The sequence below is a fragment of the Mytilus californianus genome, unplaced genomic scaffold, assembly GCF_021869535.1.
Source record: "Mytilus californianus isolate M0D057914Y unplaced genomic scaffold, xbMytCali1.0.p SCAF_4, whole genome shotgun sequence".
Classification (NCBI taxonomy): domain Eukaryota; kingdom Metazoa; phylum Mollusca; class Bivalvia; order Mytilida; family Mytilidae; genus Mytilus; species Mytilus californianus.
The window spans coordinates 81,040,072-81,066,431 of record NW_026262690.1 but is presented as its reverse complement, the minus strand read 5'-3'; the positions used below and the strand labels follow the sequence as shown (position 1 = coordinate 81,066,431).

At 32.4% G+C, this 26,360-nt stretch overlaps 1 protein-coding gene across 2 annotated transcripts in view; it reads right to left on the bottom strand.

Annotated features, from left to right (window-relative positions):
• Positions 1-26,360, bottom strand: part of LOC127738669 (protein phosphatase 1 regulatory subunit 14B-like) — a 45,030-nt gene that overhangs the window by 13,729 nt on the left and 4,941 nt on the right. The window contains exon 2 of one of the 2 annotated variants that reach the window (XM_052249999.1): positions 17,584-17,914. In XM_052249999.1, coding sequence (XP_052105959.1) covers positions 17,584-17,914 — 331 coding nt within the window. Of the gene's footprint in view, positions 1-17,583; positions 18,075-26,360 lie in introns of those variants that run through there. The other variant, XM_052250000.1, reaches the window with a different exon arrangement.

The following is a 26,360-nucleotide window of genomic DNA, read 5'->3' as shown; positions in this document are numbered from 1 at the left end:
AGTAATTTTTTTATACTTATCATTAATACTGTATAATAAGGAAATATCAAACTGCTTAACTCAAACACTAGTAAAGTATAAAGGAAAGCCCCAATAATGCTGACAAACAAGATAAAAACATTTAAATATAAATTAATGAATCATATTTATAATAAATTACTATCATTTATCATTTTCGTGACTTGGTTCAGGTATATAGCTTCCTCCAGAAAGTGGTGGAATAAACTAAGTTTTATGTCTCCAACACAGAAAACTTTCTAAACCAAAGCTCACTTTAGTCAATTTTAGTAGTTCCTTCTGGACCCTATTCATGTTGATTTTAATGCTTTCATATACCATATATCAAGAATTTTCACATGTGTCTTTTTTTTCACTATATAAGCAGTAAGCATCTTTTAAAGTGCAATTTAACCTACACAAACATTTCACTATCCATTTATATGCATTGTACAAGGCAATGAATTACAAACAATAAACATGGGGAAGATGTTATTTTCATTTCTTAATCTGCTAAAAGCATAAACCAAAATCAAGCATTGTGCACAACATAACTTGATTCAAGTACTAGAGTTTTATCATTCACAATTTAAAACAATATAAAATTAAATAAGTTAGAATGTACATCAAGAAACATCTGATCATGAACTAAAACAACTTGGTTTGGTTCATGGTCCAATATCTCTTATACAATTCAAAAGTCTAATCATTTATTCAGTAAACAAAATTTCAACATTATATTCATCGCTATCTTTTTCAATTCAAACTACTCACTCGTGTTATTAAAGGTAAAGTTATTTACAATACATGAAATAATGTGACCTCGTTCCTTTTTCATCATGTTATTCCATACATAACTAAATTGTCCCATTCAACTGTAAACTTATACATCACAAGACATGAGAAAAATTTTCATAGGTTAGAAGTCTACGATAAATACCGAAAACTATGACCCCTAAAACATGATTTGGGTCTGTTCATGTCCTGTGATGCAAACCTTCAGTGTTATCAATGAATAATGTGCCTATATTCAGTCTAAAACAAACTGACTAATTTCATATCCTACATCCATCAGTTATACAGTATACTCACACCCAGTAACTGACTATCAGTACTGCAGATACAACAGATTTAACAGATCAAAATCTGATGTACTCGATTGTAAAATCCATTGTATTGCAAGGGCAATCAGAACTTCAGACAAAAATCTGCTGTACAAGATAGCAACAACAATTGTTTTGAATGGCAATCAGAATGGCAGACAAAAATCTGCTGTACAAGATAGCAACAACAATTGTTTTGAATGGCAATCAGAATGGCAGACCAAAATATGCTATACAAGATAGTAACAACAATTGTTTTGAATGGCAATCAGAATGGAAGACCAAAATCTGCTATACATGATAGCAACAACAATTGTTATGAATGGCAATCAGAATGGCAGACCAAAATCTGCTATACAAGATAGCAACAACAATTGTTATGAATGGCAATCAGAATGGAGGACCAAAATCTGCTGAACATGATATCAACAACAATTGTTTTGAATGGCAATCAGAACGGCAGACCAAAATCTGCTGTACATGATAGCAACAACAATTGTTTTGAATGGCAATCAGAACGGCAGACCAAAATTTGCTGTACATGATAGCAACAACAATTGTTTTGAATGGCAATCAGAATGGCAGACCAAAATCTGCTGTACATGATAGCAACAACAATTGTTATGAATGACAATCAGAATGGCAGACCAAAATCTGCTGTACATGATAGCAACAACAATTGTTATGAATGGCAATCAGAATGGCAGACCAAAATCTGCTGTAAAGGATAGCAACAACAATTGTTTTGAATGGCAATCAGAACGGCAGACCAAAATCTGTTGTACATGATAGCAACAACAATTGTTATGAATGGCAATCAGAATGGCAAACAAAAATTCTGCTGTACAAGATAGCAACAACAATTGTTTTGAATTGCAATCAGAATGGCAGACAAAATCTGCTATACAAGATACATGTAGTAACAACAATTGTTATGAATGGCAATCACAACGGCAGACAAAAATCTGCTATACATGACAGCAACAACAATTGTTTTGAATGGCAATCACAACTGCAGACAATAATCTGCTGTACAAGATAGCAACAACAATTGTTTTGAATGGCAATCAGAACGGCAGACAAAAATCTGCTGTACAAGATAGCAACAAACATTGTTTTGAATTGCATTCAAAACGACAGACAAAATCTGCTACACAGGATAGCAACAAACATTGTTTTGAATGGCATTCAGAATGACAGACAAAATCTGCTACACAGGATAGCAACAACAATTGTTTTGAATGGTAATCAGAAAGGCAGGCAAAAATTTGCTGTACAAGATAACAACAACAATTGTTATGAATGGCAATCAGAACGGCAGGCAAAAATTTGCTGTACAAGATAACAACAACAATTGTTTTGAATTGCAATTAGAGCCACCAATAAAAATCTGCTGTACAAGATGTTTGAATGGCAATCAGAACTGCAGACAAAAATCTGCTGTACAAGAAAGCAACAATAATTGTTATATGTGGCAATCAGAACTGCAGGCAAATATTTTCTGTACAAGATAGCAACATTACATTGAATTGCAATTAGAACAGCAGACTAAAATCTGCTGTACAAGATAGCAACAACAATTGTTATTAATAGCAATCAGAACGGCAGGCAAATATTTTCTGTACAAGATAGTAACATTGTATTGAATGGCAATTAGAACAGCAGACTAAAATCTGCTGTACATGATAGCAACAACAATTGTTTTGAATGGCAATCAGAACGGCAGACCAAAATTTGCTGTACATGATAGCAACAACAATTGTTTTGAATGGCAATCAGAATGGCAGACCAAAATCTGCTGTACATGATAGCAACAACAATTGTTATGAATGACAATCAGAATGGCAGACCAAAATCTGCTGTACATGATAGCAACAACAATTGTTATGAATGGCAATCAGAATGGCAGACCAAAATCTGCTGTAAAGGATAGCAACAACAATTGTTTTGAATGGCAATCAGAACGGCAGACCAAAATCTGTTGTACATGATAGCAACAACAATTGTTATGAATGGCAATCAGAATGGCAAACAAAAATTCTGCTGTACAAGATAGCAACAACAATTGTTTTGAATTGCAATCAGAATGGCAGACAAAATCTGCTATACAAGATACATGTAGTAACAACAATTGTTATGAATGGCAATCACAACGGCAGACAAAAATCTGCTATACATGACAGCAACAACAATTGTTTTGAATGGCAATCACAACTGCAGACAATAATCTGCTGTACAAGATAGCAACAACAATTGTTTTGAATGGCAATCAGAACGGCAGACAAAAATCTGCTGTACAAGATAGCAACAAACATTGTTTTGAATTGCATTCAAAACGACAGACAAAATCTGCTACACAGGATAGCAACAAACATTGTTTTGAATGGCATTCAGAATGACAGACAAAATCTGCTACACAGGATAGCAACAACAATTGTTTTGAATGGTAATCAGAAAGGCAGGCAAAAATTTGCTGTACAAGATAACAACAACAATTGTTATGAATGGCAATCAGAACGGCAGGCAAAAATTTGCTGTACAAGATAACAACAACAATTGTTTTGAATTGCAATTAGAGCCACCAATAAAAATCTGCTGTACAAGATGTTTGAATGGCAATCAGAACTGCAGACAAAAATCTGCTGTACAAGAAAGCAACAATAATTGTTATATGTGGCAATCAGAACTGCAGGCAAATATTTTCTGTACAAGATAGCAACATTACATTGAATTGCAATTAGAACAGCAGACTAAAATCTGCTGTACAAGATAGCAACAACAATTGTTATTAATAGCAATCAGAACGGCAGGCAAATATTTTCTGTACAAGATAGTAACATTGTATTGAATGGCAATTAGAACAGCAGACTAAAATCTGCTGTACAAGATAGCAACAACAATTGTTATGAATGGCAATCAGAACTGCAGACAAAAATCTGTTGTACAAGATAGCAACAAACATTGTTTTGAATGGCATTCAGAACAACAGACAAAATCTGCTACACACGATAGCAACAACAATTGTTTTGAATGGCAATCACAACAGCCGACAAAAATCTGCTGTATAAGATAGCAACAAACATTGTTTTAAATGGCAATCAGAACAGCAGGCAAATATTTTCTGTACAAGATAGCAACATTACATTGAATTGCAATTAGAACAGCAGACTAAACCTGCTGTACAAGATAGCAACAACAATTGTTATTAATAGCAATCAGAACGGCAGGCAAATATTTTCTGTACAAGATAGTAACATTGTATTGAATGGCAATTAGAACAGCAGACTAAAATCTGCTGTACAAGATAGCAACAACAATTGTTATTAATAGCAATCAGAACGGCAGGCAAATATTTTCTGTACAAGATAGTAACATTGTATTGAATGGCAATTAGAACAGCAGACTAAAATCTGCTGTACAAGATAGCAACAACAATTGTTATGAATGGCAATCAGAACGGCAGACAAAAATCTGCTGTACAAGATAGCAACAAACATTGTTTTGAATGGCATTCAGAACAACAGACAAAATCTGCTACACACGATAGCAACAACAATTGTTTTGAATGGCAATCACAACAGCCAACAAAAATCTGCTGTATAAGATAGCAACAAACATTGTTTTAAATGGCAATCAGAACAGCAGGCAAATATTTTCTGTACAAGATAGCAACATTACATTGAATTGCAATTAGAACAGCAGACTAAAATCTGCTGTACAAGATAGCAACAACAATTGTTATTAATAGCAATCAGAACGGCAGGCAAATATTTTCTGTACAAGATACTTAGATAGTAACATTGTATTGAATGGCAATTAGAACAGCAGACTAAAATCTGCTGTACAAGATAGCAACAACAATTGTTATTAATAGCAATCAGAACGGCAGGCAAAAATTTGCTGTACAAGATAACAACAACAATTGTTTTGAATTGCAATTAGAGCCACCAATAAAAATCTGCTGTACAAGATGTTTGAATGGCAATCAGAACTGCAGACAAAAATCTGCTGTACAAGAAAGCAACAATAATTGTTATATGTGGCAATCAGAACTGCAGGCAAATATTTTCTGTACAAGATAGCAACATTACATTGAATTGCAATTAGAACAGCAGACTAAAATCTGCTGTACAAGATAGCAACAACAATTGTTATTAATAGCAATCAGAACGGCAGGCAAATATTTTCTGTACAAGATAGTAACATTGTATTGAATGGCAATTAGAACAGCAGACTAAAATCTGCTGTACAAGATAGCAACAACAATTGTTATGAATGGCAATCAGAACGGCAGACAAAAATCTGCTGTACAAGATAGCAACAAACATTGTTTTGAATGGCATTCAGAACAACAGACAAAATCTGCTACACACGATAGCAACAACAATTGTTTTGAATGGCAATCACAACAGCCGACAAAAATCTGCTGTATAAGATAGCAACAAACATTGTTTTAAATGGCAATCAGAACAGCAGACAAAATCTACTGCACAAGATAGCAATAACCATTGAATGGCAATCAGAATAGCAGACAAAAATCTGTTGCACAAGATAGCAACAACAATTGTTTTGAAAAGCAATCAGGATTAATACAGATCCTATTCTATCTGATGTCATCATAACCAGTAATACGGTGTGATACTGTAAAATTGTCTGTCAATAAGGAACAGGATTTTTTGTTTTCATTCTTCCAGGTTGTACAAAAATATTTCTAACTGTTGTCATATGACTTTAACCGCTTATTGTGCATTTTCACTTACTAAAATCTATTAACTTTTATAGTCATGCAGTACTTTTATTCCTCATTTCAATTTTCCAATAGATTTTAACATAACATGAACTTTCCCCAACAAACTACAAGGATATATAAACAGTAAATAAAGCATTGCCTGTTTTTTTTTCAATAGATTTAACATACCATGAACTACAAGGATATAAACAGTAAATAAAGCATTGCCTGTTTTTTTCAAAAGATTTTCATTAAAAATACATGTACGCCTTTTTCATGTAATATTCAGTCCTAGTAAACATAAAATGCACTAGATCTAACAAGCATCCTTTGTTATGTCATTAAGTGCATGTACAGTGTACTTGATACCTACTTTTGGATGATTTGGATGTGAACACTTAATTCACCAGGAAATTGAAAGTTGTTATTTATTTCTTGAGACTTCAGGATGAGATGTCCTCATATTGACCCTCACAACTTAATGCATCTTTGTCCCATGATAAACATATATCATGAGAATCTGGGGACTTTCACTACCATGACTTGCACCTCAATGAAGTCATGGTATTGTATGAAATGCTGTTAGACTGATGAATTCTTACAAACTCCCTCATATGATTACTAACACTTGAAAAGTATGTGACAGCATAGAATTTAAGAAAATTTTAGTTTGAGATATAGGTCACAGTGACCTTCTTTGTGTGAGGTAACTGACACAGACTACTATATATATATAGCTACTGATTTTAATCTGTATGTCAAAATGTCAATATTCGGTAGGTGAAATGTGAACATCATTACTTAATTATTTGACCTTTGCAATACACATTTTGTCCATGAAATTTTTCACAAATGGGATTCAATCCACAATTTTCCTTAGGCAATTTGAAATATTTTTATGCTGCATCATAGGTAGTTATCAGCGGTGGAAAAACTAGGTTAGGGAATGCTGGGTCAATGCTTTAGCGGAAAACATACATAATGATCTATAAATACTTTATATTAGACCACTGTATTTTTATTTGGTCATAAATGTTCAACAAAGATATTAGGGTTAATACATGGACTTTGATATTTTTAAAGCCCTGCCTTAAACACCTATGCAAATAAAATGTTGTCTTTTCCGTAATAACATATGCATGTATCATTACATGTACCGAGAACAATACTACATTACAATACAATCTCTTGATAAATTAACTATCAACCACAAATGATCTGATAAAAGTTATCAACTTCTGTTTTTTTTCTCAAAGAATGTGACATATCGCTTCCTTTATATATATAAAGATGTCCTATATATCATATGATAGTTTGGTACTATTTAACCACTATTGACATAGTATGCTCCTCCTCGTTACAAGGAAATTCATCACACAGGGTATATCCCGGAAACAATGGAATGCTGGGATATTGTGGCAATTTGCCACTAGTATTTCCTTTAATAAAAGATAAGTAGACACAAGGGTGAGATATGGTAGCGGCCTATGTAAATATTTTCATTTGTTAGATGACCATGTCATAACTTTAATGGGAGCCCCTTCAAGGGTTATTCTTTTTACACATCTTGTTTAAAAATTTGTAGCAATTATGTACGCATTGTGCTAAAAAAGAAATATAATGCAAGTTTCATATTCAAATGCTCATTCACTCTTCCATTTTTCCTTCCTTTAATTTCGTGCTAGTTAAAAATTGACATATCACGCTTCACACTTAAACTCCTTCAGCCCCTGCTTATCTATAAATATTTGGCTACTATTTAGAAAACATTCATATTTACAGATTCATTGAAGAGGGTGGTCTATATTCCATGTCCATTTAGTTTGTATATGAAAGGTAAATAAAAATCATAATACGAGAAAGTTCAAAGAATAGGGACTAGATCTCAAGTGGAATGGTCGTGTCATGACAGAAGTTTAAATACACACCAATGTCAATTTGTAGAACAGGAAAAAATAACAAACTGTAATTTATATCTTAAATAAAAGACATAAAAGAATTGCATTATCTGAATGAACAGTTGTGGTTCCCAAGTAATGAAAAAAGAACAAAAGCATGTACGTTTCTTCTTTTGGAATGTACATGTGAGCCTTCACTAATGTAAAACAACATACTGCTATCGAATGATATAATATGCATGGGATTTGGTGATGATTTCAGGTCTTTCGTACGTTGCCTCTGTTGAATTCATTGAAACTTTTCTGATATGAAAGCAATTTAGGATTTGGCATATATGGTCTGGGCACTTGTCCATTACTGATGACAATGACTTGGTTCTACTTTTATTCACATGGTTTTTAAAGTAAAGGTACTTCAAACGATTCAAAAACTTGGTTTAACTCATATTATATATTATTTTTTTCCCTATAGTTCCTTTTTTCATTTTTCTCCTGAGAATTGAGCCTTGAAACAAAAACAAAAACGAGACATGTAAAGACAAAATAAAGTAGATGGTGATTTGATATAGTTGTCTAATGAAGTAAATGATGTTTAAATTTATGATGTAGTGGAATTGATGGTATATGATGTAATTGAGATTTTAGTGTTGTGACTAAGTTGAGGTTGATATTTTGAATATTGTGAAGTGACTTGAGATGACAAGGGGTATTATACCCAGTAGTTGAGATATAGTTTGACACCTAAACTTTTGGTGTTGTAATTTAAAAGAGACAAAAATTATAGCTATACGAATAAGTTTAAAATAGATGATTTTGATTATGTTGTTTGGAAGTTAAACACCTTAGGTTTTCATTTAACTGGCGTTGTGATCATGAATTATGAATTTTCTTCTTCTTTTGTATTTCAAGCAATTACGTAAAAGACTAAAGCTTCCTGGTTGCTTCTCATTTCACGTAATTTGTTTAGAAATTGTGCTGTGTAATTACATGCAGATATTCCAGGTATGGTAGGTGTGCTTTGGGCAGGTAAATCCCATATACTATTCCAACCATCTGGTTTATGTTTTATAATGCCCTCAAGCCAGGTTATATTTGTTTATTGTCATAAATCTTTATCATCTACATATTTGTACTATTACATATGCTCCATCATTCATCCCAAATAATTCTACAGATCAAACTATACATAAAAGGTCATTTATGTCCAAATCGGACAAATCATTGGCAGCTGCCTGTTCATTGGGCTAATAATCAAGGTCTTTTGTAATCCATGATAGATTTTGGTGATCCTCTTATAAATTGCAATTGCTCTTTTCAGTTTAATTCTTAAAATTGACTTTTTCTCTTCCTTCCTTCAAGGAAAATAATCTTAAAACATAAGTACTCAGTAGTTTGTCTATGAAGTGTTTTACCTAGAAATGTATATACGAGGATTGGGAAGACGGGATTGACTGAAAGGATAGCTATATATAGTTTTTTATGAGTTTTGAAGGAGGGGGCTTATGTAGAGTAATAAGGAATCTTAAGTTTTAAAGGATAATAGTCTTATTTAATCTATTGGATTCCCTAAATGCATAAATCATCTATATAGCAAAGGAAAAGCTAAACATTAGCAGGCTACTGTCCATGTCAAAAGGTGGTATTGTCTTAAGCGAAATTCCCATCTTACATGAATACTTAGCAAATCATGAACCATTTGGCATCATAGCAGTACAGAAAAGGTTTTTCTGTGGTCTTGCATGCAGTCTGTAGACAACATAAGGCATGCGTTTAGAGTATAGATTTTATAGTTCAGGAAGTGTTAAACATGTTGAATATGAAAATATGAATATACTTGTGTACCATCTACAGAAATAAGTGAATTTCAAACAAACTAACATATCATGTTCATGCATAAATATGTTTTGGCAAATAGATCCATAGCAGAGGGGGTATGTGTAAATGCTCTTTTGTTCCGACGTTGGAAAGTTCCGGGCGGAAAGAACTAACTAGCCGAAAAGTTCCGGAGGAACTTATTAACTAGTTACTTTGTTCTTCCTCTGGTTTAAAAGTTCCACCGGAACAAAGTGACTAGTTGAAAAGTTCCAACGGAACATATCAACTAGTTAGAAAGTTCCTTTCTGCCAAATTAGTCAAAACCGGAACTAACAAACTAGCCCAAAAGTTCCAACGCAACTTATCAACCAGGCAGAAAGTTCCATTTGGAGAATTGATGCAAAGTAAAAGCGCAACATATTATATTTGAACCTTTCAAAGGGAAACCAAGATACTGATTACAAAAGTCAAAAGGAACTTATCAACTAGCCACAAAGTTCCTCTTTGGCAAATAAGTCAAAACCGGAACTAACAAACTAGCCCAAAAGTTCCAACGGAACTTATCAACCAGTCACAAAGTTCCATTTGGAGAATTGATGCAAAGAACCACATGAGGAGGGGGGTATTCTTCCGTCTTTTGAGGGTACTATGAATACTAAATTTGCATGATAATGCAACTTATTCCGTTTTATGTGAGCTATGAAATACAACTTAAATTTTGCATATTTGTCCCCAAAGAAACCCCTTTCAGTGCGTTGGGTATTCTTGTAAATTAATGATTTGCTCTTATATATACTGATACTCATTCTTCCCCCTCTTTCTACAAAAAGGACGAAATATGGTATATTCGGAACGATGTAACTAGTTGTTCTGTTCCGCCAGAACTATTCAACTAGCTACATTGTTCCAGGACTTTTCAACTAGCTACTTTTTTCCGGAACTTTTTGACTGCACTCGGAATAAAACAACTAGTTGGAAAGTTCCATCGGAACGAAATAACTAGTTGAAAAGTTCCGCCGGAACAAAGTAACTGACGGAACATAGTGGCTGTTACATATGTACATGTAACAAAAGCACATTCTTGTGCACATACCCCAGCAATGGTGAAATATGAACCAAATTCATTTGATCCAAGAAAATACATGACAAATACGCTAGCTATCAACCAATCAAAATTCAGGATTCTTATATAAGGTGTAGATAGAATTGTTATTCACAATGTACATGTACAGAGTTAATCAAAGTTTTAGATTTGTCGTGTATGAACTGTGATACAGCCTGACACTGGAACTAGGCAGAGTCCACTAACATCTTAATCCTCTAAACACCTTTAATTCCTAAACTGCTGGTAGTAAAGCTTGTGTATCTCTGTATTTCACATTTTTAATTCCACAAATCTGGTTTGGTTGATTAAGAAGAAAATATTTAATATGTTCAAATCCCACTAATTTGTATTTACATTTACAGGTAAATATTTCCATGTACGGCTATGACTTTCACTTTTCCAAGTTCAAAAGACCATATTTTATCAATCTTATAATCCTTTAAAAAAGTGCTTTTCACATTCATTTCATTAAATGCAGATACAATGTTGTGTTGACATTAAAAAAAGTGTTGCACACCCAGAAAATGAAGTGGTAGTTTAATGCATTTATTTGAAAAACTACATAATGATGTGAGGGCTGAAACGGAACAAAGGTGAATTATAGCTATATAAAAATAAATATACTTGAAAGAAAGAAAGTTTTCTATATCAATAGAATGTAAAGCCTGTGCAAGTACTTAAAGGGGATCTAAATGGGTATTAATGAACCTCTAGTACTTGTAATTTTTTGAATGAGGCCATAAAAAATATATGCTTGTTTCCTGCCTCTAGGCAAAAACAAATATAGGTAGGTACATGTAGGTCAAATAATTTAAAAAAAATATTTTACATAAGCTATTAAGGGAAATATTATGGATTTTCACAGTCTTTAATCCAAAATGTCATGATTTTAAGGGTGTTAAACCAAATATGTCTATAAAATATGTTAATAGGGTAGATAGGAAAGCACAACAAAAAACAACCTAAATTTGATTTTGGCTTGAACCAGTTTTGTTTTGCTTCTTTCAGAACAGTCTTTCCTATTATTGCATGAACTTCACAATTAAAATTTTACACCTTTACAAGAGTTTTCAAATTCAAGGTATAAGAGCAAGTACATGTATCTATGTCAGGGCACACACATTGTCAAGGTCTCTAATTGGCCCGAGAACACAGTTATTTCGTAGTGCATTTCTTTTAGACAATAAAGTCAAATTAAAAAAATCGCACCTGCTCTATCTCAAAAAGATTTTTACAGTGTAGTGTACTACTATTGGGACAAATAATATCAGAATTATAGAAAAGTCTACCAGCTCTAACTCAAAATATTGACAATTCTATGTTAAGGGGGTCTAAAATTCAGTTTGACAGCTTCAGACATACTAATTTTTGACCTTTTTAAACTGGACCTAATCACTACTTAACATAAAGATTCAGCACCCAATTTTTTTTAACATGTAATTTCATCCCCTTACTTAATATTTCATGCATAAAATATAAAGAAATAAATTTGGAAAGTGTATGAAAAAAATTTGAAAGTTATACACTGTCCACACTAGGGACTATATTTGTAGACAACAAAAATCGAAGGACGATAACTGTGTCCTCGGACCTAATAGTATAGAAAGACTTGACCAATTCTAATTAAACTTTGCATGACCTAAGCTTAGGCAATTATAAGATAGTTTGCCAAGTTTCATGGCCATAGGATATATATTATAGAAACTATGGCAATTTTAATATTGAAATTTGAATGTTTAATTTTGACGTTTAAATCAAATAATTTCAACTATCAAGATTTGGGCTTAAAAAATTTAAATATTGCAAAAATTTGCTTTTGAAATGCTCTTAAATATAATATATTAAGTATTAAAAGCAACTGACCACTCATTTGGTTTATCAGATTTGTTACAATTATTCAAAAGTCAAATTTATATGAGCCTGTGCCTGAAAATAGAGATTTTCGAATTAAGGGGAGCCTTACATAAACATGCATTTTTTTTCAACCAATTTGAAGTTTTTGAAGTTTTTTACCATATATTATTCTTTCATATATATTAAATGTACTTTAAATGGAAAGAAAAGTTACAAAAAGCATACCAAATGAGTATAAAATGATCTTAGGCTATGTAAGACTGAACATTATTTAGTGTCAATTTAGGCCGTAGCACATATTTACATATAAAAATGCATACAGAAGCTATAAGAAATGGAAATTTGTTACTTTTTGCTCATTTCTATGCTAAGATGTCATGATACAAGAAGTCTAATTGCAAAAGGACTCTTGCATTCAACTTTTTTTGCAGACAGTATGGTCTGATGCACAGTTTTTTCACTTTTCAATGGAAAACTTGCATGTAGTTTTAGTCTCAACTGGCAATATTTGAACCACATACTATCCTACAGAAGAAAATAAAGGCAGTATATGAAATGGATAAGGTGCACAGATCATTGTCAAGTGCTTTTTTTTACAGATTTAGTGAAATTTTTATGATGGACAACACATTCTATGTACAAAGCTCTTCACATTGAACATACATTAAACAGGCCGTTCTACCAGGGCCTAAATACAACACATTTTGCACATTTTTTCTGTGATAATCTACTTTTCTCTATATTCAGAGTTCACAAATGGTTAATAGAATTTGAATTAATCATAGAAACACAAATATCAAAGCATAAAAAGCTGTCAGATAGAGAGTCAGCATGCCTCTTAGGCTTAAAATGGAAACTGCTTCAAAATGCTTATTTTAGCCATATAATGTCAAAATGGTACATTTTAACAGAATTTCTTTCAAATAAAGATGTAAATCCTTTACTTTTATTGAGTTTGACAAATTGAAACCAGCAAACCATTCAGGGACGTTGCCAAAGTACAGAATCTACATTTCCTGAATTCATCTCTTAGGCCCGAGAACACAGTTATTTCGTAGTGCATTTCTTTTAGACAATAAAGTCAAATTAAAAAAATCGCACCTGCTCTATCTCAAAAAGATTTTTACAGTGTAGTGTACTACTATTGGGACAAATAATATCAGAATTATAGAAAAGTCTACCAGCTCTAACTCAAAATATTGACAATTCTATGTTAAGGGGGTCTAAAATTCAGTTTGACAGCTTCAGACATACTAATTTTTGACCTTTTTAAACTGGACCTAATCACTACTTAACATAAAGATTCAGCACCCAATTTTTTTTAACATGTAATTTCATCCCCTTACTTAATATTTCATGCATAAAATATAAAGAAATAAATTTGGAAAGTGTATGAAAAAAATTTGAAAGTTATACACTGTCCACACTAGGGACTATATTTGTAGACAACGAAAATCGAAGGACGATAACTGTGTCCTCGGACCAATTGTGTCTAGAATAAATTAGCATAGAAGACAAAGACTAAATACTGACCAAGCACATTTCTTACATTTATATATTTCTAAAAATTCCAATTCTTATAATTAGTTTTGACCTCACATCCAAATGAAAATCATGCATGTATATCTATGGAGAACAAGTTAGTTTACCATTACTTTTAGTAAAAGTTTTACTATGTCATGTACAATCAGAAAACATTATTTGTTGACAAATTGAGCCAAAAAAAAGTTTAATGTACTTCAAAATTTCTAAAGCTTGCAGAATCAAATCATAAATTTAAGTACTTTTTAAAATAAAACAGTCCACTGCTCTGTTTGAATGGCAAATGACATTAAACGCAGAAAGAATAAGATTTCTTACATAATTTTGACTATTTGAAAAGATACATCACAATTTTTGTAGAAAAAAGGTGATCTAGCTATAGTTGTTTTAAACTTATGTCATTTTGTCTCTGATGGAGAGTTGTCTCATTGGCAATCATACCAGTGGCACATCTTCTTATTTTTTTTATTATATACTTTCTAGCAAAACATCATTTTGGAAAAAAAAGGGGGGTTGTCTGATTAATCTCTTTTGAGACATCAGAAAATTGATTTTTAAATGAATTGACAGGAATAAATAAACCCAAAACATGATTTCCCTTTACATATAAAGTATGTACATTTTGTACATATGAATACATGTATCAGACATACACAGTTTAACATATTTTGCAAGCAGTTCAGTTCTAAAAAGGGAATAAACTCGTGTGTATACATGTACATTCATCTTACATAAAACTTGTTTCACTTTGTCTGTTTTGCTATTATTTCTTAAACTTTACCTATATATTGAATTCTGGTATGAAGGTTTCATAAAGCAAATAATCTACAAACTTAAGACCATTCAAATTTAAATCTAGGGCGAATAATTTGTGAACTGGTTCACAATAAATTGAAAGACACATTCAATTTAAACGACATATTGGTAAACAAATCAAATTCTTTGAAGTTGACAGATGTTTTTTGAGACTAAGATCTAAATAATGATTACAAATTTTTGATTGAAAATCAAATAACTGGCAAACTCCCAATGAAAAGATTGTTGCAAAATGTCAGGCTATTTCAAATTATCTCCTTTTATTATTTGTATAATATAAAAAATAAGAAGATCTAATGAAGATGTGGTATGATTGCCAATGAGACAACTCTCCAGAAACATGTCCTTTATTTCTCTTCAAGAAATTGTACTGCACTTGCTTTGCGTTTTAGATTGATAGGGAGACTTACATTTTTTTTAATTAAAGGAAAGAAGATACTATTGTACCAAGGGGCAGTAAAAAAACAGTTAGTCAATTAAAGACTGCAGTTAACATATGCATTGTGCCAGATAAAAATGACCAAAAGTCAAACAACTTTCCACACAAATAAAACACAGAATAAATAAAATTGTGCAAAACTTAAGCCCCCCCCCCCCCCCCAAAAAAAAAGGTGTCAACACAGCTGCTTCGGAAGAGTGAGCGGTTATTTTTCAAATTATAATAATAATATTGTTCTCACTTCCTGCCCCACTAGTAAATATTTGCTATCATGGCTATAGCCAATACAATTCCATTGTACATATAAATGATCAGATCATTTGAATAAAAGAAATATGAGATATACAAAATATGGTAACTGAAAATGAAAACTCATTGAATTGGTTGAGGCTACTGTTATCTATGTTTTTTTAGTCCATTAAAAAAAATATTAGGTCACAAGAACCGTTTTAATTTATACATATGGTTTGGGCATCATGAAGGCTGATCTCTGGCCCTTGATGTAAATTTCTATTAAAATCTCTTTTTATTTATATGTGATCAGAGAAAAAGAACCATTAAAAATACAACTTTATATACTGCTAGAACTTTTGATGCCTTGGGTTTTTCGTATTGGTGGGTTGCTGACCCATTGATATATACAGCAAATCCCTTTTTTGATTCATGTTTAATTTGCTAAATGCTTCTTTTGATTCAGCCCAAAGATTTTGTTTTAATTGCAACATACAAAATCTGTTTGAACTAAATTATTACATGTAAAGGGCTTATTTTGTGAATAAAAATACTAGCTAATTAGTTCCACCACAAAACGGAACCAGAAATTGACTGCATAAATCAGTACATGTACATGTATGTTATTACTTTTGGATATATATACTATTTCTTTCTTCTTTTTTTTTGGCCCCTTAAATGTTTCGATAAAAAGTGATCTATTTTATTGACTGTCAATCCTTTGAAGATTTCCAGATTTGGTTAACCTCAAATCCTTCTGGTTATCATGAACTTTTTAATATGACTTGAACATTTGGGATTTACCATGTTTACAGTGATAGCTATAAAGATAACAATGGTGAGGTTTTAATTTGAATTTGTGGAATATAAAATTTAAATAAATACCTTTATGTTATGTACATAAGATTTTATTACTTTTTTATTTCAGGAAACATAAATTTCGATCAATGATCTAAATTTTAAAATATTCTCATTTCCTATCTATTGTGCCAAATTTAAATCCAACTTTTACCTGTTATCTGATTTATGTTGAGTAATCGATACATTAGCAAATAAAGATGATCAATTTATTCTTATAATCAAAATAACCAATACAAAAAAAAGTGTGATTTATCTTAAACTCAGGACCTGTTTAAGTCAAATGGCAAATTCATAGGAACTGTTTAAATCTGTCTTTCACAAGATAGTTTACAATTTAAAAAACTTCTGTACTGTGCCTCCAACTTTTAAGAAAGTCTACCTTAAAAAATACTTGCCTTTGATTGCAATTTCCAGGCAGATAATTAGATTCTGTTTTCTCAGAGGAATAATTAAAAAAGGAATTATTACAACTTGCCTAAATGAGGTCATTGACACCTCTTTTTCAACCAAAACTAATCAAAGATTCATTGAAGCAATTGTTGTTAGGTACAACTCTTCATGAGAAAAATAATCCTCTAAAGAAAGACCTGAAGATAATCATTCAAAAAGGGGGAAATTTTTTAATGTGTTGAAACATATTTTTTTTAGTTAACATTGAAAATTAATTTGCAAATATTTAAAAAAATTCAGACACATTTCACAATCAAATACAAAAACAATGCTTAGTAGTGTGGCCGATAAAAACTTGAACATTTTCAGGGCATCTATTTTTTCAAAATTGAGCTTGATGATGCCTTTTGTCTTGATTCTTTAGGTTATTTTGTTGTTGGATTGCTGTTTCTTTGATGTAAACAACATCTCCCTTATCAATATGAAACATTATTTTAAAGAAAATTTCTGCTTTAATATCATATTTTTATAAATGTATGCCATTTCGAGGGGGGGCTAAAAATACACTAAAAATCCATTTTTATATAATTCTTTTAACTTCTAATATATACATCCATGAGATAAAATAAAATAACATTTTTTTATCCATTAAAGATCAAACCAAAAAGGGGGGTAGCAACAATGGAGACTTATTTATATATAGATCTGGCAACGGGCACCTGCTGCTAAGCTTAACAGTTATTTGTATAATAATATTCATGCATTCAATAAAACTTTATTTATCTGAACAAAAAGACCCTTACCTTACAATCATGTAATGTTCGTAACTTTTCATACAACCAATCTTCAACTGCTAAACGTTTTCTAATCAACGTCATTTGGTGCTGTCCGTAACGTGCTGTTAAATATTTTTGACGTTTTTCTTTTTCTTCATCTCGGTGATTTGTAAATCCAACATGCCCCCGCGGTGAATCTGATCCTGAGGAACTCTGTCTTTTTGTTTCACAGTTTGGAGACTGTCCATTTGATCTAAAATTATCCATTTGTGATGGATAAGTTGCAGTTGTGTACGTAGCCATCACAGGAGTGTGGAATCCTACCGATCGGGACTTTCCGTTTATTTTAGCTTTAGACCTTGGAATCAAATCGATGTAAAAATCAAATATAATGCAATAGTATAATGCGTACAACTAAACATGTGGCTACCATCAACACATAAGAATAAATGAATACCAACTAGCTATTTATCTCTATCATAAGAAGTAATATCAGAATTACTTTGGCAAATCACCTATATCATTGCGCAGTGTTTATCTTGGCAAATTAATATGTGAAATCGTTGTACAAAACGAAACATGTACCAAGTCAGGAATATGACAGTTGTTTTCTATTCGTTTGATGTGTTTGAGCTTTTGATTTTGACATTTGATAAGGGAATTTCCGTTTTGATTTTCCTTGGAGTTCGGTATTTTGTTATTTTACTTTTTAGGTGGATAATTATATTATCAAATACATAGGCCTAGAGCATCCTAGAAAATGTTAAAAATAATATTAGTTCCAATTATTTTATAATCTTTTAAAATTCTTTAAGTATATATAGACATTAGACATGATTTTATTTACCAATCAAGGACCCTTGTCAGGCAAAATACATAAACATCATAATACAATATACAATTATGGCCCGCTGAGGAGGTGTCTATCCAAAATTGTCAACCCGAGTAAGGGTTATTCCACGAGGGCTTTAGCCCGAGGGGAATAACCCTTACTAGGGTTGACAATTTTGGATATCCACCGACTCAATGGGCCATAATTGTTTTATTATACCGAACGGACAAATAACAATAAAATATTGTAACAGATTGTCAAAACAAACTATTTTGTGCCTATTGTGTGAAATTTCGCGTATGTACAACAAAGGTAGACTCTTTCTGTAAAATATAGATTGCCCTGAAAAGGGCCGTTTATAAGAGATATCGTCGACACTAGATGAATTTCCAAGTCTTGTTTGGTCTTGTTTCTTCGTCATTTGATGGACCTCTAACCTGGCCGTTGCCATATTTGTTTTTGTTTATCTGACGTTAAGTGACGTCATACTTTAAAGGGAGTTAACTCGTGATCATTGAGGTACGATAAGGTTATTCACCGGGGAATAATAGGATTGTTCGATGGAGGCTTCAATTTTTCGGGGTTATTCACCGGGGAATAATAGGGTTGTTCGATGGAGGCTTCAATTTGATGGGGTTATTCATCGCTCCTGCCAATTTTTGGAAAAACATCGAAATTAAACTATGACACGTGATTCCGTATTAGCCAATCAATTAATTACTATATAATGTAAGGTATAATAATACTTATTATAAAACACACAAGTTTTTCGTGAAACATATATGCCTACAGTAAGTTTTTTTTTAAATACTTCGTCTACCCGATGTAACTATGCTGCTATTCCAATGAATATATTCTTAGCATATATTCAAAGACAGGAACCTCTCCAGTAGATGGTTTTGTTATATCTAATAGCTTTTGTTTAGTTTTGTTTTTTTATTTTTGGGATTATTTTATTGACGTCGGATTTTTACTCTGAGTCTCTCACTTGTTGATAACTTGTCTAGCCTCAACGGACGACTAATCAGTAGCTTGACTTGCATGTTGTGTAGACGGTGGTCTATAGTCGAAGACAATAGTGATGTTTTTATTATATGGGATGATTGCTGTCTCATTAGCCTTAACCTCCGTTATATCTCCTTTTGTTCATATCAATTAGAATGCAACCAAACAACAAACGCAACACTGAACAAAATCAAAACTTGGCCAAAAAGAAAACCAAAAAACAGAAACGAACGAACGAACGAACGAACGATCAAAAGTCTTAGGCTTCTTTGAATATCCGACTAGCCTACTAGTCATGTTAATGGGAACAAAATAATCAACGTCAATGAAGTTGCAGAAAGGTCGGGTCCTGTGGAAACTGTATATATTTTCATATACATGTACTTTAATTCAATTTCACATTTTATTTCTTTCTACTTTTTCTCTCTTATTGTTTTTTGTTGTCAATTTTTATTTGGAGAGGATATTTTTAAACTGAGTTTTACTGTGCATATTGCTGAGTGTTTGTTTAAGAAGTATAGACTAGAAGTATAGGGGAAGGGTTGAGATCTCATAAAACATTTTTAACCCTGTCGTAATTTTGCGCCTGTCCAAAGTCATGATCCTCCAGTCTTTGTAAGCCTTGTTTGTTTTCATTTTAAATTTTGGTTCATTTGTATGTTTCGGACTTTAGCGTTGCGTTCATTTCGCTGAACTAGTATACAATATTGTTTAGGGGCCAGATGAAACCGCCCGTCTCCGGTGCGGCATTTTTTCTGCGTTGAAGACCCATTGGAGGCATTGGGGTGTTTTCTGATCTTAGGTCCGGTTGTTGTCTCTTTGACACCTTCCCAGTTTCCATTCTACATTCAACATCATGCACAGATAACCAAAATACAGATAGAAAGCAATATTCAGTTTTCTATACAATTATATGTACAAATATAAATTGTCCAGAATCTGTTTGTATGAGTGTCGAACACCTAAAATTGACCAATCAAATATCTGCCACCAGATAACAAACTTGTAAGACACTTTTGTTGACCTCTATATTTCCTTTGTGCAAGTTGTATGTGCATGTGTGTCGTTGGGGTGCTGTCTCATGTGCTGTCTGCATTGGCTATACCAACATTTTTTATATAGTGTGTTAGTCAGTGGTATTTCTAAGGGGATATTTGAAAAGAAGGATATTTCAATTCAAATTAAATAAATCGATTGTGAGAATATACAAATGTACGCGAAAGACAATGAACTGATTTTAAGGGAAAACACAGAAAAGATATTCTATCTCACTGGCAATCATACTGCATCTCTCATTCAGATTGATATATAAATTTGTATTCCTATAAACAAAACGGTTCGTTATAAACATCATATAAATAAGAAGATGTGGTATGAGTTCCAATGAGACAACTCTCCATCCAAGTCACAATGTATAAAAAGTTCACAATTATAGGTCAAAGTAAGGCCTTCAATACGAAGCATTGGCTCACACTGAACAGCAAGCTATAAAGGCCCCCAAAATGACCAGTGTAAAACAATTAACAACATGAAAACCAACGGTCTAATCTATATAAAAAAACGAAAAACGAGAAACACCTATGAACCACACCAACAAACGACAACCACGGAACAACATGCTCATGACTTAGTACAGGTGCATAAAATGCAGCGGGTTTAAACGTTTTAATAGGCGTCAACCTTCACCCTAACCTGAGACAGTAGTGTAACATTACAACATAAAAAGACACACCATAAAATATCAATTGAAATGGCTTAACTCGATCAAAAAGACATTTAGACAAAAACAAGTAAACATACACTGGACGAATAAGTTTGATCTATGACAAAATATAAAAACAATATTAAAAAGTAGGTGCCTTTATAGCATAGACGTTACAGGTAGTAATAAAAAAAATTTATCGTCATACTATAAATACTTATCAAAGGTGGTACATATTGAAAATAGTGAGACGAGATATAACACAAAATAAGTAAACATTGAATTACAGAAATGCATTACAAATTGTGTCAACAGGTCAAATTAACACGAAAGTACGATTTGAGAGTACTCGCAGTTACTGAAAGCAAGGATTTGTATAGTAAGACTTACTATATAAATCCTTGCTGAAAGCTAGTTAAAAGCCAAAACAATTAACAATTAAAAAAACATGCATCAGAGACTAAAATCAATTAAAACACGTCCCAGGGATTTAGTGTTTTAACGCCATGGACAAAGGCAGGACATATGCAATGCTAAAATAAAAGTATCGACAGGCAGTAAGATCGTTAGGATTATAATAAATATGTATCATGTTATATATAGATAAAGCAATCTCCATATAGAAAATAAACATGGATGTGTATTTATACATCCCAAAAACCATTTGAAAAGAATACAAATTTAGTTATGTTTTAATTTGTTGATGACAAAATCGATGTTATTGTCAATGTAAACATATTCAAAGATCTTATTACAACATTAATAAGATAACCTTTACTAATAAGTTTGTTTAAATGTTCGACGAGTTTACAGGGATCACATAGTGACTTCCGCGCTTTTAGTACAATATTACCGTAACATTTAGGATGTGAAATACCGTTTGTAATAAGTTTTCTACAGGTACAGCCAAATTCACTAATCAAATCTTTGTATCTATGAAAGAATTTAGTAAATGTTTTAAGTAATGTATGGTAACGAAACCACTGACTTAATTATTTACCAGTGATGCACTGATTACGTTCGTTAAAATCTATGACATCACTACACACACGGGCATAACGAACGAGTTGGGATATATAAACACCGTATATGATGGAGCCAAAGGAACATCGCCGTCTAAAAAAGGAAAATTAGCAATATGGAATGAAAAATCGTCTCTTTTGTCGTAAATTTTAGTATGGAGTTTCCCTTTAGAAATTGAAATGTCTAAATCTAGAAAAGGACAACTACTGCTGTTTATGTTAGATTTATTAAAAGTAAGTTCCTTTGGGTAAATTTCGGTTGTGTATTTGAAAAACTCTTGATTGTTTAACGAAAAAATACCATCAAGATAACGGTAGGTATTGTTGAATGTGTCAACCAAATATAACAATGACGTGTCTTTACTGAGTTTGGCTATAGCAATACAGGAATAAATCTGCTATTAAAGGGACGCAATTGGTGCCCATAGGAATACCTACTACCTGTTGATTCTCTTTATCGCCGAAACGAACATATATGTTGTCCAGGAGAAAATTTAAAGCTTCAATAATATCTTCACATTTCCAGTAAGTGTATCTAGCATACTTTCCTTTTTCGTTAAAGAAAAATGCTTTAAACGAGTCACAGCAAATAGATTTGAAATGATATTTTTCAAAAGACCATTTAATTAAATCTGAAACTTTTTCTTGATAAGATTGTGTGGAAGTGTAGTGTAGAGAGTAGAAAAATCATAACTGTCAACAGAATTAAAAGGGCCATCAAATGCACGTATTTTATCTATAACCTCTAAAGAATGTTTAACACTCCAAAAATAATTAATACCATTATTTTCACAAACTTTATTACAAAGTTAATAATAAGTTCTTTGATAGTAGTAAGGGAGGCACTGACAGATAAGTAGAAGAATACTTACTAGATGCGGAGATGAAACGAAATTTAAATGGTTGTTTGTGTAATTTAGGTAACCAGTACATAGTCGGGACATTCAAATGTTCGGAAGAGGCTTTAAGCTGGGTAGTGGCATTGATATGCTTGTTTACAATTTGACTCTCTGTAGAGCGTGCCCATTTTCATAAGATTACATTTTCTGGTTCCCCATGAGTTACATTAGGACATGATAAGCGGTTCCATATCAAAACTTGATAGACGAGTATTGTTCACGTGACACACTTCCCAATATGCTTTATTACTCATATCAATTTATTTTAAATTACATCTGTGAATTCGCTATGCTTATAACAGATGAGTATGAGCAAAGCAAGATGAATCTGAATTGTTAATCAAAGAGTTATTTATAGGCAGTGTCTGCGCGTACCCGCATGCGGGTACGAATAGTCAAATTGCCATTCATAGGCTACGCGTACCCACATCCGGTTTTATAATAAAATGCCATTGGATCGGGAATGAAACGTGAAATATATACGAAAATTATCGATAATATGGGGATTTCGTGTAGAACGAGTGAAGAGTATGAAAAATAATATTTTCAAATTGTATTTATTAGATATATAATGATACATGATAAACATTGCAAATTAAATGCACACTGATGGAAAATGAAACTGTACAGTCCCTGTAATAGTAAAACATGATAAAAATTCATACTATTATAAAATGTAAATGCAAATTTAAAGAATAAAATTTAACTGATTTTGAAAAATACCCATATGAGATTTAAAAATAATCTTTTAGTAAAATTTAGTAAAACTGAAATTTTAAAATATCTTCTTAAAACGACTTAAATTAAAGCTTGGGTGTCTATATAAAAATTAAAGAAGCAAGTAATAATGTCAAATTAAACCAATTATAAAAGATTCATGAAACTAATTAAGATTTGGAACAAAATTTACATATCCAATATGATTGTTTTGGCACATATTTCAACCCTGCACATTTCAAATGTTGCCAGTCCAAACAACAATCACAGGCCAAAGAGTCCTGATCGTGTAGGTTTTTTTTTACATTTGATACATATCCATTCGCATGACTCGTGACGAGACAGCATCTCAGCGATAAAAGAATATGTTTGAAAGAACTATGCACTTGGCTACCTTTTTTTCTTCAATTCATTTTTAAAACGTCTTGGCTTCTTCAACTTGAATAATAGAAAATAAAACTATATATCAAACGAAAACTGGATAAAGTGAGAAACAAATTTCTTTCATTAGTGAAAATTACTGCTTCATTGCTTATCTCAGAGTTCGAACCCTACACGTGGTAGCTTGGTTCGACTCCAATCTTAATTGACTAGGATTGACAGTTTCCTTGCCGAAGGTCAGTGGTTCTCTCCGGGCGTCCCAGCTTTCTACACACAAAAAAAAGCTGGTCACCATGAAATAGCAAATAATGATAAAAGTGGCGTTAAAGACCAACAATGAATACATCAATCACTGTACATCTTAGACGTTTCAAACACATCTCGTAGTTTTTTTAAACACGAATCTATTTTTTTTAAATTGAATTTGACAATAGCAATTTTCCCGCATCGTATAATGGTGAATCCGGATAACACTGTAATATGTGCCGTTGGACATGAAAAAGCTTAACCTCTAATAATTTTGAATAACTAGGAGAATAGATGAATTTTAAAGCAGAACAATTTTAAATATTTGTCAGCTACTTTAGGGGAAAGCAATAAGTATTGAGCAGATATTTAAGATTTCCGAGGATAAGGCAACATTAAAGGGACCTGTCTTTAAAGGTTGGTGTGTCCATCATATTACATACGTGGCAACCTTTTGTTTAAGGCTTAAAACAAATTAAACTTTTCAAAGTTAATCAAGTTCCATTACTAACTTAATGTCGACACCTTATAATGTAGAATATCTATTTTAAACAGAAAAGGGTAATTTCTATGTCAAAAGATTGCAAAATTTCTGAGAATGAATAGAACAGTCCCTGTTCGAATGCAGCATTCGCTAACTTAGTAGACATGTCTTTGACAAGCAATACTTTGAACCACTGACAGTGTCTTTAACGATCCCATGCGCAAAAATGACAAAATTAAAAAACAGAGTATTGTCCCTGCTAAACTGAAGAGTGTAGGTTTCAGCTGGAGAGTTCCCGATGAAGACATTTTTTTTTTCAGTTAAAAAATTTGAGGTACACAGTCTACAAAATAAAACAAAAGTTGAAAATCTGATGCTCGTCTTGGCGTATACTCAAAAATGTACTTATTTGGGACTGCTTAGACATGAAATGATGTCACAAGACACATGCGACCAGTCACGGCTTTTATAGAACGAGTTGCCCCTCAATCATACACCTTTGACACATAGTCCCACAATGCCCTAATGTTCTAAAGCATAATAAAAAATATCTTAAAATCCACTATAAAAGAAATAACATAACTAATAATTTTAACCATAAAATTTTATATGAAAAAAAACCCCACATATATTAAAGTTTACATTCATTTCAAATGATAGGAACTATATTTGTAGACAATCGATTACGAGCGACCAAACAGGTCATTTTTGAAAATCAGATCATTTCGTCTTTTTCTATTTAGTTCTTTGAGTCTCTTTTTTTGCTATTTTTTCACTTTATTATTCATGGATTGAAACCTTAACTTCATGTTCTAAAACATATACAATGTACGTGGGCATTGTGCTTCAATGAAAAAATATGGGGTAAACGTCAATGAGACAGCCACCTGGTGACAGAAATAACCAAAAGACATGTGCTCGGTTTGACGGTAAACCAGATATATGCGAGATTCCATCACGGGATAAAGAAACAAAAGACCATTCACAATTTGTCTTACATTTGTTTTTCTCTCTTTTAATTAAATAAAAAAAAAACTTTCGAATGTTGAGTTCATAAGATAAAACTATTCCCTGTGGAACAACCCCCCCCCCCCCCTTTTTCTTTGTTTGGTGCTCTCCAATTTCAACACCCAAATAACTTAAAGGCTTTTCAATCTAATTAAAATTAAAACCTTGCTTTCTAACCAATCTATTCGTGTACCGGACCGGGAACTTTCTTTATTTAATAAGAAAATCTACAGTGCCGTTATATAAATGCATGTTGTCTGCTTGGAGTCCCCGCCCGAAAAGAAAGAAATAGCCTAACTCCAAGATACTACATTCCTGCATCACGTGATTTTTGCCACGTGGAGCTTACATTAGAATGAATACCGAATATGGAAAGTGAAACTACAGTTCAAAACATAAAGTCCGAAGGCACATAGAAGAAAAAGAAGGATTTTTTTTTTGCAAAGGGTGCCGGGGTAATCTTCTCTGTGTTCATAATATACACGAAATATTTGCCACTGCCCCTTGT